Below are 22,194 nucleotides of genomic sequence, written 5' to 3' on the forward strand. Positions count from 1 at the left end.
CAATATGTAGGGGGGAAACGGCCATGAGGAAACACTAAAGGAAAAGTTGATTTTGCTAATATTTGCACTATATCTTTTCCGCTTCACAGTGTGCTCCAGCTGGTTCTTTGTTGGCACCTCTTCCATCTTTCTTCACACACTAATGCGTGTGTGTGTGCGCGCACAATCGGGCGCCTTCCTGCGACCATTGTTGGTTTTAATGTATTTTTAATTTCCCATGAAGTGACTGGAGTCCTCAGTGACCGGCACTCCATAATTGGCTGCCTGTGTGAACATCAGTCAGCCTAACGAGAGCAAGGGAGCTTCTACTGCAGGTTACACACACACAGACACACACACACACACACACACACGTATGTACTCTCATTTGCAAGTGAATGCAGCCTGGATCTCCATCTTCAGTCTTCTCCTCTCCTTTCCGTCCTCTGGAACACACAAACACTGAGAAACAAAGTCTCATTAACCGAGCCAGTGCTGCCATTTCCTCTAGAGGGATCAGACGAGGAGTGTTTACCTGTTACACTGTGTATACGGGAACGCTGTGTGAATACAGCAGATACAATTAGCTACATGTGGCACATTAACACAGCTTTCAGCCGCGGCCCGCTTCCTGCGCTTGCTAATGCATGCGCAGACACAAACCTGCATTTACATCATGTTTAAAGAAAATAAAAGGAGGTTTAAACTGGATATGAAACAGCCTCAGTTAAAAAGCCATGCTTCTATATGACCTACATAAGCAAACAAGACCGTCAGAGAGAATTCTGGCTTTATCAATAAATGATTTACAGAACGCAAACTTGAAGAGCCAATATTTACATTTTCTCAGGCAAAATTTGGCAGTGAGTTAGCCAGCGAAAAGAAAAATGTTTTTTTTATGTTATATTTTGTGCTTATGGCTGAAACTGGTGCAGGATCAACAAAGAGAAAAAGAAAAGAATTGACTGAAGAACAACCTTGGTCAGTCATTGAACAGTCAGAGAGACTTGTGGGATTTAAAAAGATTCAAAATTAACACAAAAGTGGCCCTCATCCTCCTGGACAGTTACGTAATATGTCTTATATAAATTATAAAATACATTGCAAGTCGGGTTGCAGCAATATATCAGTATCATGGTGTGCTGTGGTATAAAAATGAATGGGTTAACATACAGTGGACCTTTACTTAGCTAAGGTATTGAAAACATAGACTTTATTATAATTCAAACTTTAATTTTTTTTGATGGAAGTATATTTATAAAGTGTTTGTTTTCATTCTTAAAGGGCCATTGTAACTCATAACATAATAACTGTATAGTGTGATACAGTGAAATAATTATATTTCCTGAGGTGAACATACCATGAAAATATCATTGTCGCAACCCTAATTATGAGACATGGTTTTACATCAGTTTGTTTTACCATAATCATATTACAGTTAATTAATCTTACATATTCAGAAATAGATACATTACCTCACTTCTATCAGCCTGCAAACATCTGTTCAAAAGAGAAAAATATGTGCTAGCCAGATGAGGATCTTTAGGACACGAGGCGGCGGTGCTCATGGTAACAGTGCTGTTTTTGTCCACAGGGGGCGCCAAAGTTACCAGCAAATAGAAGTTTCTTGTAGTTGCTTTAAAGAACTTCAGGCTCACTGGGGGACAGATCACTGAAACACATCATAACATGACTCGACTGAACTGTAATATTTACTTAGTAAATATTCACAGACTCGAAGAAAACACAAACACAACACGACGTCTCATTCAAAGCAATTTTGTCATATATAGGATTTATTTACACTTTCTATTTACAGATTTTTGTTTCAAAATCTTCTCTGTACACATTTTTAAATTCAAGAACCACAACTCCTGTCACCCACACGCTCTAGTATTATTAGATTCTTTCTGAGTACTCAAGAGGCAAAAGACATGAGGGGAGGGATTCGGTTTTTTTCGGTTTGGGTTTCATAAACATATTTTCATGTCTGGTGAAGTAGAGCGAGAGGGGAAAAAAATGAAAGCAGCTGAAAATGTTACTTAAGGATATCCTCCTGAAGATGCGCCAAAGAATGTTTGAAGCTCTTCTGTGTGTGTGTGTGTGTGTGTGTGTGTGTGTGTGTGTGTGTGTCTGTGTGTGTGGGCTAATAGAAAACGGGCTCCAGCCACCTAGGCCTTCATCACCATGGAGACGTGTGTGTGTGTGTGTGTGTGTGTGTGTGTGTGTAGACAGTGGGTTACAGCAGGCTAATTTGAGATTGGTAGCCTGTAAATGTTTGTTTATCAAACCATCTCTTTCCACTAAGGAGGCAGTTACTTCTCGTTAAGGTAGAATTACTGCATATGACATTACAGCAAAATTAGAGATACTCTAATGATTTGCTACCCATGACCCACACACACATTCAGATAGAGTGTAGTAGCTGTCAACCTCCAACATTATTTGTTGCCTTAAGCAACCCATCTTGATATATATCCTACAACCGCAGAGACTAATGTAGGTAGCTAATGATGTGAAGGTAACTTTAGGCTAGTAAGCTAGAGCTGTGTTTTTGGTTTGGAAAGGATAAAAAATTGTGGAGAAATCCAAATCTTGACAGGCCTGCTGTTCCTAGTTACAATCGCTGTCCAGGGGAACCATCAATCGTCAAGTTTGAACTATTAAAATGCCCAGAGTGTTATTAAACAGTTCACGTTGGTGGATAAAAATAGATGTGCAGAAAAAAAAGAAAAATCTGTCTCTTCACAGCAAATTCAAAATGTCATACTATTGCTTTCAGAAATCTAAAAACCTTTCAAGTTCATTTGAGGTCAAAAAACATAACTAAGATGTTGTCTCATGTCTCCAGAGTTCAGGCACAACTTAATAGGCTTGTCATGTAAACGGCATAAAAAAATAAAAGCCAAAAAATGAGAAAGAAAAATCTTTAAAATGCTGATTGAAAGAATAAATCTCATACAAAAAGAGAGAGAGAGAGAGAGAGAGAGAGAGAGAGAGAGAGAGAGAGAGAGAGAGAGAGAGAGAGAAAGAAAGAGAGAGGGGGAGGGAAAAAAAGGCTATAGACTTTTAAATTAAGTGCAGTTTTTCCTTGTCAGAGAGCATGGGAGATGAGGGGCTTGTGAAACTGGTGCAGATTGTGTAAAAAAGATCCCAAGTGTGATCAAAGACTGACAGCTCTCACAGAAAAAGCGCTGAAAGTTACAAAAGCAACACAAACCCCCGTCCCCCTCTGCTTCCATCTCCCCTTCACACACCTACGCACACCGTCTTTGAGGGCTGGGGTGACAATAATGGATCCTGGCGGAGTCGCGACAGGAGGCTCCAGACGTTAACAGCTTTGTGTTATGTCATGAATGTCTGATTATCCCCGCCCCCCTCCTCCCAACATTACACCAATATGATGCTACTGGCTTTGGATAAGACTTCCCATGTGCTCTATATGAACAGAGCAGCACAGACAAGACAACGACAAAGCTACTGTACGTCATGTGGAATAATGAGAACAAGCTTCTGATTCAATGCACCTTCTGCAGAACTATTTTACATTAAAGGGTGAGTTTCATGGTTATTATCTGTTAAGCCGGTCATATATTACGACATTTAAAGCCATGACTCTGCTCTACTCCATTGTGATTTTATTTACAGCAAAAGTTTCTGTCCCTGAAATTAAAAATACATTTTAAAAAAATAACTCATTTTTGCTAGAACAGGCAATGAATGACAATGGGGCCTCAGCTACACCCTGATTACCTGTGGGTTTTTATGAGAACATGGAGGATATAGGAACAGGATTGGTGTTAGTTAAACATGATCTAATTAGAAAAGTGATGGATCAAACGTGTAATTCTTCTTTAACTTCTTTAATTATAGAGGCTAGGGCTGGGCGATATGGCCAAAATCTGATGTACCGATAATAATAATTTAATTTCTCGATAAAGATATCATGATATAGCATGTTTTCCGATAAGTCTGTAAATAAATAAGTTATATATTAAAAGCACATGGTGAAGTCTGATTTGGTATATTTATTAACCTATGTTAGCAAAACAGTGCACCCACGTGCCAGGAGAACGTCAAGTGTTGCCCAGATGATGTAAATATTGCCATAACACAGTTAATTTGTTCGACACTGCAATAGAAAAGATATAGTAGAATCTATATGATCTACATATTTATGTTGTTTTGACTCGAAAGGTCATGATTTTAATACTACATCAAAAATCGATCAAAATTAGCTTTCAATTTCAATCACTAAAACCAAAAACAGGGCTGGCGATTTGTTTCGATGTCTTGATTCTTGATTAAAGTGACAGCAGCAACTTAAGCCCAGGCTCACTTAAGGTGGACTGCCCTTTAAGGTGGAACTGCTATTTACAAGACAAGCTGCTCATTCGAGTTGGCCTTGGCCTTTGAAAATGTAAATGACAGTTCTCAGGGCATAAAACAAATAATATGTTGATCTTAGACTATATGTCATAAAGCATATAGTGCTGAATTTTTTTTAAATTTCAAAGTCCAATTTTGTCGTGAATTTGGAGAATTGTGACACCCGATCACCAAAATCATGACCAAGAAAACCATGGAAAATGTCTAGATATCAGCTCTTAAATGAAACTTTTCTGAGCTATTTTTGTTGTTGTCATTATATTTGTCCAAACAAATGTACCTTTAGTTGTACAAGTCATTAAAATGAACAAAAAAATTGAAGAAAACAAGGGTGGTCTAATATTTTTTTCCATGACTGTACATCATCATATCGCCCAGACCTAACAGAGGCTCCAAAAAGCCTGTGCACCTGCTGCTCTTATATATTTATTAAAGTGAGGTGACAATGAAGGCCTTGTGGATGACATGTTAATAAAAATCACTGAGTAAAGTTGGGCTCAGCGCAGTTGGTTTTCAATAACTTGAATTAAAGTTGAATTTCTGAGGTGGAACTAGTGTTTGGAGAGCACGTAATCAAAGTGTTTTGCTTTATGTGGACTAAATCAGTAACTGATGCACATTTACTTTACACGTGTGCTTGCTGTTGGAGTCAACGGGTGACTCCTGAAGCCTTTTCCCAGCAAAACATCAAAAACTCTTTCCGCCTACACCAAACCAACGGACGACATATTGGAACGTTGCACGCCACATTTTTTGTGCGTCCATGAAAACAGGGCCCCGAAGACAGAAGGAGAGGAAGAGTAAACAAAGACAGTATGTATCTTAATTAAGGCAAAATTGTTCATTTGGATCTTCACTTCAAAAACAACCCTGTGAAGAAGCACTTTTTTTTCAAACTTCCATGACAATGATTCCATTTCTGAACTCAATTTTTGACCCCGCACTGATGTGTTCACAATTTAACGCGCAAATGCATGTGTGGATTTCTACTTCTCACTACATGTGTGTTCTGAGGTAGTCCTGGGTTCAGAGAGGAGGGGTGGTTCATAGATGAGACATTGCCCTTCATATATATAAGCAGGTTAAGTGGGAATAAGTAGCTTCCTTCCTCCAAATGGCTTTCTGTGAAGTCGTTTTCAAGACTCTTGCGAGTGTTCGTCTTGCGCTCAAACACTGTGACGTTGCAGTGTGTGTGTGGGAGGACAGGATAAAGGGGTGGGTTGAGTTGATGTGTGTGGTTTGTAGAAGGAGGGAGACATGTTTCCCTCACAGACTGACAATCTCTCTCTCTGTATAGTCCTAGTGTGTTGAAGGCAAACACACTGTGTCCCTCCTGGCACGCAGTAGGAGAAAAAAACAACAACAGGAGAGGTCATGTTCCTTTAGGTGGTGTTGTGACTAAGAGAGCACACTCAGATATGTAAACCATCTAGTGCAGTGCCCTTTTGCCATCTTTCTTTGTCTTTGCGAACTGAAAAAAAGGTCACATTTTGGCCTCAGGAAACAAAAAAACAAAACAAAGTATTGCCATGGTATTTGATCTATTCAGAAAAAAAAATTCTGAGCCAGGCTACACTCCCGGCGGTGCTGAGCTCATGGTCCTGCATCAGGCCTGAGGTTGCACAACAAAAAAAAAAAGTTGTGTTCTTCAATGATGAAGAGGGTGGACTGAACTGGAGTGCACATTTCAGAGCTGGTCAGAGAAAAATAATTTAAAAAAAGGCTCCACATCAACATGTTAAAATGCTACACCGCATGTCCTCCCAGTCATTGGCTGATTCAAATCTCTTAGTAGCTGAAAGGCCCATTGGGCGATATAGGAAAGGGAGGTTAAGAAAAAAAAAAAAAAAAGGAGGTCCTTCCCTGTCGGAATAGAGGCCTCGAAGTTCAGTAGACGACTGCAGGGAAGGAAAAGGAGGAATAAGAGGAGGAGGAGGAAGAACGGGAGGAGAAGGGGAGCCGCTGCACAGAGCCACGCTTATCATCTCTTGTAGTGGTTGGGCGCGTCAGCAAAGGCAAACTTCAACCTGTAGGCTTCAGCCAGCAGTACGCTCACTTCCTCGTTGCCCCAGTGCATTGTGGGGAGGTTCTGCAGGAGGATCATCAGGCCCTGTGGGGAAAAAAGAAAACAAATGGATTAGAGAAAAGAGAGCATAAAACTGCATGGAAAGGAAAATGTAAATGGCAAATAGACTGCACTTATATATCGCTTTTATCGATAAGTCGATATCGATAAGTGCTTTACACCACAGATGCGCTCATTCACCCGTTCACACACACATTCATACGGGTGGCAGAGGCTATCCTAAACGGTGCCACCTGCCACCATTGGGAATTAATTCACACACGGATGAACGCAGCATCGGGAGCCTTTTTGGGTTCAGTATCTTGCCCAACAACCTTCCGATTAGTGGGATACCACTCTACCAACTGAGCCACAGTCTAAAGCAGGGATGTCAAACTGATCCAGGAAAGGGCCAAGTGGGTGCAAGTTTTCATTCCAACCAAGCAGGAGCACACATGACTCCACCAATCTAATCACCTGGGCTGTCTTCACTTCCTGGATCAGTTTGACACATGTGCTTTCACATGTGTCAAACTGATCCAGGAAAGGGCCAAGTGGCTGCAGGTTTTTGTTCCAACCTAGCAAGAGCACACCTGATACGACAAATCAAACGAGTGAAGACAGCCCAGGTGATTAGATGGGTGGAGTCATGTGTGCTCCTGCTTGGTTGGAATGAAAACTTGCACCCACTTGGCCCTTTCCTGGATCAGTTTGACACATGTGGTCTAAAGCCTTTCCACCAGCCGAGTAGCGGCTGCGCCGCAATCACTGGAGCTGATCGATGCCACTCCATTTATGAGACCATCCCCACCGGGCCTGCCACGTAACGTCTCAGCAGCGTCCCAGCCCCGGCTCTCTGCTCTGCAGCGACATCAATCCGTAGCACTTTTTTTGATGTGACACGTTGCTAAACCGCATGAAGCTCAAGAGAGCAGATTGCACCAGACAGGAAATCCAACACAGAATCAATGTAATATGCTTCCGCCCCCTTTCAAAATAAAACACAATACGCAGTTCATGTAGCCTAAAACAACTTCACATCAACATTACGTTATGACCGGGGCACCAGATCAGCAATTAATATGGACCAAAAGTCATAACCCGATATATTTAGGCTGAATATCGATATGCAATATTTATCCCGATATTTTTATAGTAAAGTGTGAGCAAATGTTCAGTCGAAGTCAAAGCCAAATATGACATGTCACAAGTAGTTTAATTGAAACTGTTTATTTAAGTGAACAAACTGTATAATAATGTACTGTATAACAACAGGAGTACCTTTTTTAAAATCAAAACTCCAAAAAGTGCACATCTTAAATAAAAGGATCACAGTGAAAATTTTAGCTATATCAAAATATGCAAAATGGTCCAATTCCATATCACATTTAGAAAAATATCTATATTTTACGTTGATATATCGCCCAGCCCTAATACAATTATTTATGACATAACACATTCTTTTAATAAGAAAGGATGGCCAGTCGGAGAAGCAAAGTAAGTTGTTTGTTGTTGTTGTTTCCTTTGTACACACAGTTTATCACAGGATCTCGCGGTCTCCCGTATGTTCAGGATTATTGCGTGTTCTCGTGATCTTGCGTGTAAACGGCTGGTTCACTACACTGCCGTTACGTGCCCTGTGGAGATTGATCCCATGTAAGAGAACTAGAATGGAGACCTCGCCAGGCCAGTTTGCTTCATAACAAAATAGATGCTACAAAGATTGTGTTATACTACTGTATAAAACTGTATTTTAGTGCTCAGATCGTTGTTTCCAGTATTTGTGTATCCATATTTTTGCCAACTTGAGGGGTTGTTCACATGAATTTTCCAGTCGGTCGTACAAAACAAGACTTGAATGTGTCACATTGGGCCATGAGAAATTGTGACAGCCATACGTCATATTTCTCTGATGTTTGTGGAAGATGCTTGGTGGAAGGGTCTACCATGACTGCCAAGGAAGAACATATTAAAATTTGGAGTGGATCTGATATCATGGGGCAGATACACTCAAATTATATTTCACTGGATATTTTATCCAGGCAAGTAAAAAGGCATGCCAATCTGGAAGGCATTACAATCAGCCAGGCAGCATCTGGCAGTGATGTGGCTGGAACTGTGATCTAATCACAGCTAGGTGTAAATACAATCAGGAAACAAAATTCAACCAACAAATTGAAAGATTACCTAATTCTCTTGTCTTTCTGGTATCTCAATCAAACCCAAAGACCTCTCAATCAGCACAGGAACCACCAGAAGAATATATAGCAGCATCCCTTTATAATTTATATCATTTGCATACTGAGATAAATCGGATATTGAGCTATGTATATTTGGAAGGAAATATTGCATAGGGTGCTGTAAAAATGGCAACATTTGAATGTATTTTATGGAACACATTTCTCCTCCGCTCGCCTGTAACAGATTTACAGTTTGTTCATTGACGGTGAAAAACTATTCCAGCCTCAGGTCTTTATTGGTCTAGTCCCATCCTGGAACTTTAAATAAGGACGACGTAGAGAACGCTGAATAACACCAGCTGCAGAGGCCTATCATCAATGATCAATTATTGTTATTATTTCTTTGCTTTTTTCCACCTAAAAAACATCTCCAGACTCCGACTCTCTCTCTCTGACTCCGTACCAGAAACCCTAATACATGCCTCCATCACCTCCCACCTGGACTACTGCAACGGAGTCAGTGGCGGTTCTAGACCAATTTTACTGTGGGGGCCAAGGAGGGGCCAGTGTTTAATCAGAGGGGCACATTAGCACATGAAAAAATGACAAAGGTGATATTTAAGCATTCAAAATCTTTGAATGTCTTGAAAAAGACACAAAATGACCAAAAAAGAAACAAAATGACCAAAAAAGACACAAAATGAGAAGACAGAATAACCAAAAAAAACCCACAGAAGACATAAAAATGACAAAAAAGAAACAAAATAACTAAAACAGACACACACAAAAAGACACATAAATGACACCAATGACAAAAAAGACAAAAAAAAACTAAAAAAGACACAACAACAGACACAAATGACCAAAAAAAGACACAAAATGACTTACAAAGACATGTAAAGACATGAAAAGGATTCAAAAATGGACAAAATAGCCCTATAAGACTCCAATGAGTTATACAATGTACACATTCTGTGTTCCTTTTTTTTACAATGAGATATTGTTTGAACAAAAAAAAGGTTAGAATTGTTCCATTGTTCATTGTTATAAATTGTTCATTTTATTATTAATTTGACACAGGGGCCACAGCAGGGGCCAAAGGCTTCTTCACAGGGGCAGTGGCCCCTGGAGGCCCCTGTGTAGAACCGCCACTGAACGGAGTCCTGTCAGGGGTGACGGGTCCCAACCAAATCCCTGAACAGGCTCCAATACGTTCAAAACTCCGCCGCCGGAGTTCCCTCCCGGTCCAGGCCCTGTCACCCCCACCCTCATCCACCTTCAGTGGCTCCCGGTTAAATCACACATTGAATACAAACTCCTCCTCCTGACCTACAAATCCCTCCACGACCTCGCCCCTCCATATCTCACTGACCTCCTCCACCCCTACACACCATCCCCAAACCTGATATCCTCTGACACAGGTCTGCTCATCACCCCCTGGACTAAACTAAAAACTTTTGGGGCTCGTGCCTTCAGCTCTGCAGCTCCCACCCTCTGGAACTCTCTCCCGGCCAAAAAACGGAAATGCTGCCTCCCTGGACATTTTCAAAAAGCTTTTCAAGCACCATCTCTTCATAAAGGCTTTTGGACTCACTTAACCCGTCATCAGTTCCCAATTTTTTAGTCATGCCTACAGTACTGTATTGCATTGTATTGCAAAGCATCCTTGGGTTTCTTAACCCTTAATAGGGCACTCATTGAAATACTTGCAAATTCCAAATTTCAACCCTAGAGATTATTGGAGGATATTACATACTGCCAGAATATGTAAAAAAAACATACGGAGCTGGGGGAGGGGGGTGATATTTTGAGAAAAAAGTTTACGAGATTAAAGTGGCAGATTTACGTGAAAAGTTGCTTTTTTAAACTTTTTTCTTGTAAATCTGCAACTTTTCGTGCAGATTTGCCACTTTAAATCTCTTAAATCTGCCACTTTTTTTCTTGTACATTTGCCACTTTACTCTTGTAAATTTGCAACATTTTTTTCTCTAAATATTACAAATCCATGTGGTTCTAAGACCTCACAGAGAGACATGGGGACCCCATTTTGATATCCACTGAAGTTACCAAATATAGTTATTCGCCTGATAAAGGGTTAAAAGGCGCTATATAAATTCAAGTTATTATTATTATTATTATTTTTTTTTTTTATTGTAAGATATACATATAGAGATCACATGTTCATAACTGGTATGAATGGGGTCCCTGTGGCACTCCAAGGCCAATTCACATGCTACTTGGATAGTTCCATTCCCCAGTTGGGAATTTGTTCTTTCAACCCTGTTGCTGAATGAACTTTAAGTCGTAATGAAAAAAAAATGCACATGGTAAAGACGATTTGTTGTATTTTACTGCTCAGAGCATTTAAACAACAGTTTCCAGTATTTTCATGAGAATGAAGAGCAAACCAAACGGATCGAATGATTCATTAAATATGTAGCACAAATGCCCTATGTTGCACTAGTAACCAAAGTGAAAAATAATAATGTGTATCTGCCCCCTGATTTGGATCCACTCCAGCACTTCACTCTCCCACCAAGTTTCATGAAAACTTGGCCATAACATATCATTTAAAACAACAGTTTACAGTATTTGTGTGAGAGTTAATTCAAACCAAATGGATCAGGTGAGCCATAAATCATGATTGGGAACTCATTGTTTTAGAATGCATGAATGCAGCACGAATGACTTATGTTGAACGTTAACAAATGTGAAAAATGATTTGTCTACCCGCCGCCTGATTCGCATCCGCTCCAAAATTGAATGGGTTCTTCCTTGGCACATGCTTCACCCTTCCACCAAATTGCTCCACTAGTTTTGCCTTAATCCTGCTGACAGAAAGACAACTGAACCCACCCACAAATGTAACTTTCTTGGCGGAGGTAACCATCTAAATGCAACTACAGCACAAAGTGTCACTACAAGATGCAGTTGCATTTGGCATGCCACAAAGTACACCCTTTGGGGTAATGCTAGTGTGGCAGACAGGCAAAGTTACACTTGCTTTCTGCCTCTTCCTGTGTCTGAGTGTGACACAGATGTTATTAACTCAGTCAAAGTGGTTTAATAACAGCTGTGAGAGAAAAAGAGACAGAAAGATAAAGAGGCAGGTGCGGGTTTGATGGGGGGAAAAAACTCAGGAAAGAAAGAATAAAGTGTCAAGTACAATTCAGTGGAGCTCAAGCCTTTCCCCAGATTCTTGTTCTGTACATTACTATGGAAGTGAGAAGACCGACAACAGCAACACACACACATACACAAGTTCAATCTCACCAACTAATGCCTCTCTCTGGAAGGCGAATGAGACTGGTTAGCGGTGAGACGGACTGATTCTGTGTGTGTGTGCTATGGATCAGCGTCTCAGGAGCTTTTCATCATCAAGGCTGAAATCATTGCCGTGACAACAGGGTTTACAACCAATCAGGGTGTTGATAATCACATCGGAGGACGAATCATGTTGGGTCTTCTGGTGTCGACACTCATCTGACTCCTGAGCAGTTTGCTGCCATCTGAAAGGACCTTGTTACGAAAACTTTTTTGAATGAATTGGTAATGAATTTTACTTTACCTCTATTAAATAAGTGTGTCGAAGTGCTTTTAAATTTCTATGCATATTCCACCCTCATCTTTCTACAACTGCTGAGAAAGTCAAACTACACAAAACTTTAAGTGGGTATATTCACTACAGCGAGGCACTTTGTATTATTTTACCCTCCTACGTATTAAATTGATGGTGTTTGGCTCCATTAATTTTTTCCCTTCTCGCACGTTTTTAATGAGCCGGTGAGACGACCCTGATGACTTTTCAACAAAAAGCATTTGTATTCCGAGGGAGGGTGGAAAAGTACAAGTTTTCTTCAACTAATTAAGCTTTGCTGCCATCCAAGCCAGATTTTACAGATTAGGGCTGAGGCTATGTTTCATCTCTGCCTTTTGAATAAATTAAAAGGTGAATCTCTCTTTTGACATGTACTACATTTTGAAATTTGTTCCTCTTATAACTGAAGGAGAAGCTGCTGATTATTTTGTCGACTGACTTCTGTGAGCCCTTGAAAATGTGTTAAAACCCAGATGGAGTTTTGTAAAAATTCACAGACGGCCAGGGAGTGCTGCTAAAAATGCTAACAAATTCAGCCGCTAGTATCGGCAAACATAAAACAGGATGATCAGATTCCCTCGAAAATACAGATCCATGTCACCATCATGGAAATCCAGCTGCTTGTTAATTCTACAGTTTATAAAACCGTGATATTAGAAGGAGACCATGACCTTGACTTTGAAAGCCTGACCTAATAACACCCCCCTCGGTTCAGAGGGATGCACTCCTCTGAAGTATGTTCACTGCGAGGGCTGGAGAGCGGAGGAAAGAGAGAGCGCAGCCTGATCAGAATGCAGCTTGCCTTTTCTCTCATCTGTATTCAACAGGGCATCACTATCAGCGCCCCCCCCCCCCCTTTCATCACTCACCCGCTCTCCCGTTCACACACACACGCATCCCAAATCCGACCACGTTGCTCACAGCTAAAGGACGGCGTGTCAGCGCGAGCGGGATCCGTGCGTTGTGTACTTGTGATTAAGTTATGTCTGCTCACGTTAAAACAATCAGACGTTACCAAATAAAAACTGCAGATGTCATACTGAACATCTGTCAGGAGCATCAAGCTGAATACAAATAAATATTTCATTAAGTAGAAGATAAAGAAAAAAAAGAAGGAGCCATCAAAGAACTGCTAAGACTACAACTACTTCAACCACATGTAGTTCCTGTGTCAGTCAGACTTAAAAGTGCTCTTCATGTGTATGTATGCAATGTTTTTATGCAGCAGTGTGTATAGTGGGTTTTCTGTGCATCGCCCCGGTGGCCCTGGATGCCTGGGGCTAGACACCGTGCAGCTCCCCTGCTGTACTTCACTGCCCCAGGCTCTTTAGGAAAAAACACCGAAGCTTCCCTATGGAATAACAACAATGTATGCTGGCTGCACATGACTTGTAGTGAAATTAATATGTGCAGAGGAGCATCGCAAGACCAAAAGAGTCGTCTTAATAGAACTATATCGATGTTGACTTATGAATCGTAAATAAACATTTGAATTCTGCACTGCTGATTTTTTGCATGCCCATTCATTCTGTTTGAACCTGGTATTTTTAAACAGTTGCTGATAAAGATTAGGCTACACTAATATTATTAGTCTAACACTATTAGTAGAGTTAGATCACAGTGTTGGTTGCATAGGGTTGTTTTGGACTCCAAACATTTCCAGTAACACCAATGTGTTATAAAGTTCAAAATGTTTTTTGAAAAAAAAAAAAAAGTTCTCATTTTTAACATTCACATCATGTTTTCTATTTAAAGACTTTTTTGGTTTCAATCCATATTCCAGCTTTTCAAGTTCAACATTTTAACTGTGCTCAAAAAACTGTTTGCTCTCCCGCTGAGTTATGTTCAATAATGAAAGTTTATTTAATACAAAAACTAATTTAATGTTTCACTCATTAAATTGAGGGGTTTTAAATTGTTGGTTTTATGGAAGCAACAGTAATGTGATTCCTAAAGTTATGCTTAAATTTAAATTCCTTGTTGTGAAAAAGAACAAAAAAATAAATATCTGCACCTGAGAGACAGCTAACGCTAGCTACCCCCAACAGCATGTTGCTTCCAGCCATGCACGTTTTAGTATCAGTTTAAATCAGGCTCTGGTACATTATCCCCCTTTGTTCAATTAATTTGCCAGATGTGAACACAGTTATGGCACTCTGGGGCTAACCAAATCAATCACACCAAGAATCTTAAAAGAATCTGGTCTTGGTCTGGTTCTGAACAAACTCTGGATCGGTTTATTTGTGGTGGGAATGTGATCCGACCCAACTACCACGTGTTCTCTACAGGTTTGAGCAGTTCCTGTAGCCAGGTGTGCTTTGCATTTGGGGATGTGGTAAAGTTGTGTTACAGTCACCCATAAACCATTCATTTTGCTAAAAAAACAACTTATCGACAACCTTTACCATTTTAACACCAATCCACACTAAATTGAATGAAACATATGTTTCTTTGCCGCACAGTAGGGTGTCAAACCTGCGTTTGAAAGCCCCATGACTTCCTGAGGAGGTTTGAGGTAAGCGTAGCGTCGCAGGGCAGGTTTGTTCGGAACTGCAGTGATCCATAATAAAGCAGCTTGTATATTAGCAGTATCAGCTAGCTGTGAAATGTGAAGCAGTATAGTATTTCCTCGAATTGCATTCGGATTTCTGCTGGTATAGTTTTGCCTAGTTTATTACACAGATAATTACAACAGTTATAACCATATGGCACAGAATAATGCACTTGTTGAGATCAAAAAACCCTCCCTGTATTTACTTTCTTGCTCCCGCCCCAGACACATCTGACCAATAAGCTGAGTGAACAATCTCACATGCTTGTTTTGCTCGCTTGGATTTTTCTGTGTGAAAGAAACAAAACCAAGGGGAAAAATATGCAAAGTCAATAACTGATTCATACCATAGAAAACAAACCATAGGTGTTGCCCTTAAAGCCAGACCTCTTGTGAAAAAAAATCCTATTATAGCCTCCACAAAATATAGATGGATAAGTAATGGGAGGAAGCTTCACCATGTGCGACCATATCTTTATAAATCAATAAGAGGCACTAATTGCTATACTACAGGAGAAGCACCAACTACCGTCTAATCAAGTCCTGTTTTGAGTGTTAGGCAACACACCCAAACAAACACACACCACATGGACACAAGTGCACTCACGCATCGTTCGCCACACAAGTACACACCCATAGTGACTGAGGAGCTTCATTAGGAGCATATTTCTGCGTGGTAACCATCTGCTGGCTATCACTTCTGTTGGGCTAATGACTTTAATACGGTTTAATTGCATACATCTCGCTGTCAGGGGGGAACGCCGCACTCACTCCACTCCACACAGGTGGCAACACTCCACACTGAGAGGCCACGAGTGTCTGTGTGAATGAGTATGTGGGAAAAAGGGAACATGTGCAATCCATGAAATTCAATGTATGTTTAGCTTGTTTTTGCGGGTAGTAGAGAGGTGCATGGTTGTTACCGTGCGTGTCAGTGAAAGAGATAATACAGTAAATTGAAGGTAAAGGCCTTGGTATGTGTGTGTGGGGTGTGTTGTCATTCAGGCATGAAGAACCATTTATCCCACAATACTAACAAACACATTGATCCAGCAATACTGTATACAGTATGCTACAAAAGGAAAGCAATTAGCTCTCCATCTCCTACGCTTGGCAAGGCTTAAAGTGGTTAATGGCTATTGATGGTGAGGGGAAAGCAGATTGTCAATAGTCAGTGCTCAGGCTCCTTCTTCAAAAAGTGAATGGTGTAACATAATGGTTACGCAGAAAGCCAAGGCAACTGTCAAGTGAAATGTATTTACGATCTGTGTAGTTATTGTTTTAACCTGCATTTCGCCGAGGTGAGCTGATTTAATAAGCTCTGTCCTCATCTCCACTTCACATTTGTAAAGCCGCTCATGCTCGCTGGAAATTCTTCCACCTTGGTGAATGAGAAGAGCTGCTGATTCACTCGGTGGGAACTGAGCGTAGGTGTGGAGTAAGTAAAAACAAAAGCCACATAATAACCTGAGGCAAAGTAGGGCTGATAAACATGAAGACACCTCGTTCTGAAAGATGTGTCTCTGCCAGGAAAGCAGAATTGCACGCAGTGAGCTGGATGAAACTGCTATGTATGCATGCGAGTTACACACGACTATTAGTTATAAATGCTGAAGCCTCAAATGGAGTCTGAGAGAAATATTGCTCCAAATACTATTAACATGGTGACTGAAGCCATTGGCGGTAATGCTGGCTGCTGCTGAACTCCAGCACACACACACACACACACACACACACACACACACACACACACACACACACACACACACACACACAAAGACGTAGATAAAACACACAATTAAAGCCCACTCTTCCTTTGAACCAAATAGTCTGGCAGAATGAGATGGTGCTAAGTGAAGTGAGTACAATGAGTGCCCCATGTCCTGCGAGGTGCCTCGCCGTCCTGCCTGCGGCGTCAACTGCAGCTCCCCACGGCGAGCAGAAAAAACCCCGGAGAAATTAATGGGGTAGAGATGACAGGTGTGGGACTCGCAAAATTACCAACAGACACACTTTTGTGGCTAAAAAAGGCAATTGTCCGTAGTGACTGCTGTGCTTCTTTGACATGTTTCATTCTACTTCAGACCTCCTTCAGCCAAAACGTCTACATGAGCGCACACATACAGATGTGGTTGCTCACACACAGACTGTCACCTACGTGCTCAAACACTCCAGGCTTCTGGTGGTGGTAATGGTGTTTTGCAGCACCCTGAGGTGTAATGGGCCTAGGCACGGCTCTGTCAGGGCCATTAGCTTGCTGTAGTTTGTATAATTACACAAAATGGGCACTCTGGCAAACAGTGGGTGCTAATGTAGGAGTGGGGCACAGTAGCATGGGGAGGTAAGGGCTGACATAGGATGGCAAAGCCAAGTTGTCTTGTAAAAAAAGTTGGCAGGTAAATAGCTCAGCGGATTAATACGGTGGTAGCACCCTGCTGCGAGAATGGTGCACCATTGCAGCGCATCAGAGCCGCAGCATTCCACCTGTTAGGGCATAATGTCAGAGATGGTGGGGCCGCTACTTCTGTGGCTAAACACAGCCAGCAAGTCAGTGCAAAATATAAAGGATGCACAAGCACTTACCCCCAACTGCCCAGGAGTTTGGTGTAACAGCTGACTACATGGATGCTGGTTGGAGCAATTCTGCAGGGAATTTGGTAACATGTTTCCTGCAAGAAGTTCCAACCCCACTGTCCCTACATTTATTGTCCAGCTGACCTGTCCAACTGTTATTACACAAAGCCTTCAATCACCCCCAAAAAAACCCAACAACAACGTGTAGAGCTAAGCTCAGAACAGATGCTCAGTGACTCATTTTGTGCTGGCCTTTGTAGCAGAGGTTAAAGATGCAACGCTCCCATTGGAAAGGAAAAGAATATGTACTGGCCTCCAGAAAAAGGCTGCAGAAAAACTACCTGGTAAAGTGTGCTCAGTGCACTATTTTAGTTTAATTTGTGACTATTTTAAGTAATCTAGAGAAAATATGCAGATTTCCAGAGAAGATATAGTTAAATCGACCAAGATTTTCTTTAGTTGACTACAGCCTGTCAATAAACACATTTACTTTATTTACTTTACCAGTACAATACTATGCCACAGTTGACACAGCACTACCACATTATTCATGCAGTAAAAATGGATTCCATTGTTGTAGTAATGGACCATTCAAGGGAGCTGTACTGTGCAGGTGTGTCAGATTCAGTTTTAAAAGGATAGAAAACAGAGACACACATTCACACCTCACCTGTCTTTTGTCTTGGAAATGTCAACAGCTGTCTCTAGAGGAGTTTTCTTTTTGTACCTGGGGCAAAGAGGTGGTTTAAGCTGTCTATGGTACATTAAAAGAAGGAGACTGTGGAGACTTTTTTTACAGTACTAAGCCACATCTAGTTGCCATTGAGTAAAAATGTATTTCATTGTTCTACTACAGGGTTTTCAGGTTGTGAAAGCACTCAGCAGTCACACATAAATCCTCAACTTACCTACAAGTGATTCCGCTCAGCTTTCCTTATAATACTGTGTATAATGTATATGTTGTACGATATCCATGGAAAGGATGTTGGATCTGTTTTGGCAGGCGGGTTCGGAACAGGATTTACACAGCCTATCTTCAACCTCAGCATGAACAAAAGACTAAAGTTCAAATACAAGAAACTCAGGCACTGTGGAGACGTGGTTGACCTGCCAAATGTTGCTGAAATAGATGCAAAACGAGCATTTTATAAAACCAAAGTGTCTCCACTGGCATAGTGCCCTCAGAGTGGTGGGAGAAAGCAGTTAGTAATGAAATATAATGACTTATGCAATCACAGACATGGCTTTAGTCAATTTTAGTCAATTTCATGCAGCCCCTAAAAAGTACTGGAGAAGATGAATGTGTAAATAAACAATTGTCTCATTGACTTTCATGTATTTCTAACGTGATTAATGTGCAGTAGGTCAACATCAGTCCATAATTGTGTAAACCAAACTAATTCATAAAGTCCTACAATGTCCTCTATAAAAGGGAAAAAGATAAGAGGACATGTGGGATGTGGGTACAACCTTTGGTGATTTAAATACAGTGGGAGTGTGAATGAGAATGGAAAACAGATTGGTTGAAAGCTTTCAGTACGCATGAAAACACAAGCGTGGGTGTTAGTGTTGAGGTTATCATTTGGGTACTCCAACCCTTATGACACCTGACAGAATGATGTATTTTAATGGTTTTAATTAAAACCAAAAAATAAAAGCGTCAACAGATATTCTTCAATGAGAAAAATAACTTGGATTTCTTTACTCTGCAGGTCACGTTCCCAGTCAGCAGGCTTGAGCCTTGCACCCATTGTGTAGCAGTCAGTGCCAGCCCAATGACAAGTTCATAACCTCTGGAAAAAATGCAGCCAGGAGCAATCTAAGTACTAAAACAGTTGTCTGTGCTTCCTCTGTGTATTGAAGCATTGTACGGTGATATTTCACTCTGCTTGAGCAGTTTCACTTTTCAGCACGTACAACTTCAAAGTTCAAGAGCAGTCAATATTTAACCATCTGGCCCTTCTGCTCAACCACTCCCTCCTAAAATCTGGCAAAAACTTTGGTTTTACACGGATTTAAACATGCAAAACCACATCAGAAATTTATGAGTCTATTCACTGCAATGCATTTCTGCTTTATATCCAGAGGTTTGCGGTAACTCAATGGTTCACAAACTGGGGGGCGGGACCCCGGCGGGGGGCTTAGAATTATAAACAGGGTGGTGGGCAAGGCTAAACATAAATAATGCAAGGTTCTGCACTGCTAGCAAGACATGGGCAAGTTTGTAAAAGGACTGCCAGGTAGACATAAAGCAGATGAACTACCATAAGAAAGACAAGAAGGCCTTCCTCTAGAGAGACCCCAGTGTGTTGTTGTTGTTGGGTGGCCAGAGACTTAGAACTGTTTTTTATTGAAAAGTTTGGGAACCACTCTGATAACTGCTAATATTTTGGGTCACTGACTGATTTTATTTGCCAATGATGGGAAAAACTGAAGGCTTTCCTATAATTTTGACAGATTAGAAAGCTGTGGGGCAATCTTTTGTAAGTTTAAGTAGTTAATTCCCCTGTCCAGGTGGTGGCATGTGCATATTAATAAGCTATTTTGTAGTCATCATTTGCATGACCTCGCTGTCTAGCTGGCAACAGCCATCACATTGGTAGGCTCTGTTGGTTAGTAAATAGTGACTCAGAGCGCTGTTGCAATATTCTGTTCACTTATTCAGAGCTCCATACTCTCGGAACAGCAAAGTGTGACAATGGTGACATTTTACAGTTGATGAATGGCCGGAGTTTCTTTAAAATAAACCAGAATTGTAATGGCGATGATTAATAAAGTGAAAAAACAGGATTGATGCAGATTGATATCACCTCTTTTCTGTTCATTGTGTTTAGGCATTGTGGTGTTGACATGAAAAAGACTACACAGTTGGTGTTTGCTGTCCATCTTTCTATCCACACCCTTAAAGTGGCATAATCTATAAGCTTTTTATCAATAAAAAAGCGATGTCATTAATGTCAATTATGAGAGCCACTAATAGGTAATGATATAATTGTACATCCTTGTCAAAATGACAATGACAACAAAACATAACCTCTGTGCTGACTCAGAAAAAATTGCCAATATGAACAGTTAAATGTGCACTTCAGCATGAAGAGGCCCTCTGAACTTTAACATACTAAAATCACCAAAAAGTAAAATAGTGCCTTATCTGTATTACTCGAGCCATCACCCACTGCCAAGTTCAGAAAGGTTAATGCCACCCTAATCAAGAGTTCATGATCCTTGGAATAAAAAAAAAAAAAACAAGAGCAGAAATGCTTCAGTTCTTGCTTTGACTGCAGATAAGAGCATTTAAATCTAAAATTCAATATTTATGTCTCAGTTAGTGACCCGGCCCATTCCTCAAATCTCCTTTTTTCTCTTCTTTTTAAAAATCTATTCCTCCCTGCTCCTGCTGCTGCTGCAGTCTGTTTATTCCTTACAAGTGGGTCGATATTGCTGTTTATTTGGCATTTTTGTGTCTTTACTGAGTTGAGCAGGGGGGCATGCAGTTGGCTTATGGGCTGACGGAGCAACTACTGTTATTATGTTATCTTAGGGCAAAAAAGCCATAAAACTCCCGACTCTTCCTATCTCTATTTCCCTCTGTATTGTGGATGAACCTCAGTCAATGATAATGTCGGTAATGACACTCAGACGGGCGAGCTAATCATCCCACACACGATTGCTTTGAGCTGATAAATGCTTCGAGGAGACTCCTGGCAATGGCAAACTTGTGCTCGCACACATTGATCAGCAGAGCACCAACCGTCACAGTTGTACAGCTAATAAACAACTGAGTTTGTGCACATATTTTAGCACACACTCACTCACTTAATGTCTATCCAATGCCACGCCATGACTGATCACTACAGACTTTCCAAGCAGCTTTGGTCATCAAAACCGTATGCCACAATAATTCAGCGTACATGCCCACGCAAGTTAGCTTTAAAGTGAACTTTAGTTGTCAGTGATGGAGAGCATGTAGGTGGAAGGAGAGCAATGAAAGACGACTGTCATAGAATAAAAGGCGGGATGGGGCGGAGGGCTACACAATTATTTCCACCATATTAAGTCATTTTTTTCCCCTTTCTTCTTTTTGTTTTGGCACAAATGCATTCATATGCCACATCGGGCGCAGCACTCAATCAACGGGGTGATTATTAAAAGTTGTTTACCAGGGGTGGCCTTGTCTCACTTTCTACACTATTGACTACTGTACCATCCATCAGAGGAGCTGCAAACCCCTTAGAGGGCCTGCTCGATAGCAGCCAAGTTTGGGGATAAAAGTTATGGGGGAAGAAAATGAGAAGGTCTTGTCATGATAAATAGGGGAACAATATGGAATTAATCAGCGGAGGTATCAGGCTCTTTACCGGAAATTGCAAGGTGGCCACTTGCTTTTGCTAATGCACACACATGCAGATAAAAAATGTAAAAAGGTGAACAGGCTTAATTCCATGTGATGATTAATGACTTTTTCAACACATCACATCATAAAATGACAGAAATACAAATGTATATGTACAATGCATTCCAGTTAAAACAGATAAAAGGGATTTTTCCGGTAGAGGGCCCTATGGACTTGTTTGCAACACTCTGAAGCATTTGTGTTGGCAAAGTAAAACATCTCGAGTGACCAGATGTCCCGATTAAACCGTGAGAGTTCCAGTTTTCAAGCATTTGTCCTGGCGTCCTGACAGGGACACACTTTGTACAGATAATTAGACTGAACAAATTTAGTTTCCCCCAAAATATACTTTAAAAGAGGTCTTTGTGAAATGTGTCACCAAGCAAAATAACGGCTTCATTAGGATAATAGTTGGGGTAAATTTAAACTCTTATGTCTATTTCTCTTATATTGATACACAGTACA

The 22,194-nt window shown here is 40.8% G+C and overlaps 1 protein-coding gene across 2 annotated transcripts in view; it reads right to left on the reverse strand.

Annotated features, from left to right (window-relative positions):
* Positions 1–1,635: 1,635 nt before the first annotated feature.
* tbc1d22a (TBC1 domain family, member 22a) overlaps positions 1,636–22,194 on the reverse strand; it is a 169,345-nt gene continuing 148,786 nt past the window's right edge. The window contains exon 14 of one of the 2 annotated variants that reach the window (XM_059325631.1): positions 1,636–6,478. In XM_059325631.1, the coding sequence (XP_059181614.1) occupies positions 6,350–6,478 (129 nt within the window). In that variant the 3' untranslated portion in view covers positions 1,636–6,349. The remainder of the gene's footprint in view (positions 6,479–22,194) is intronic. The other variant, XM_059325630.1, reaches the window with a different exon arrangement.

This window comes from Centropristis striata, chromosome 22 (assembly GCF_030273125.1).
Source record: "Centropristis striata isolate RG_2023a ecotype Rhode Island chromosome 22, C.striata_1.0, whole genome shotgun sequence".
In the NCBI taxonomy this organism is placed as follows: domain Eukaryota; kingdom Metazoa; phylum Chordata; class Actinopteri; order Perciformes; family Serranidae; genus Centropristis; species Centropristis striata.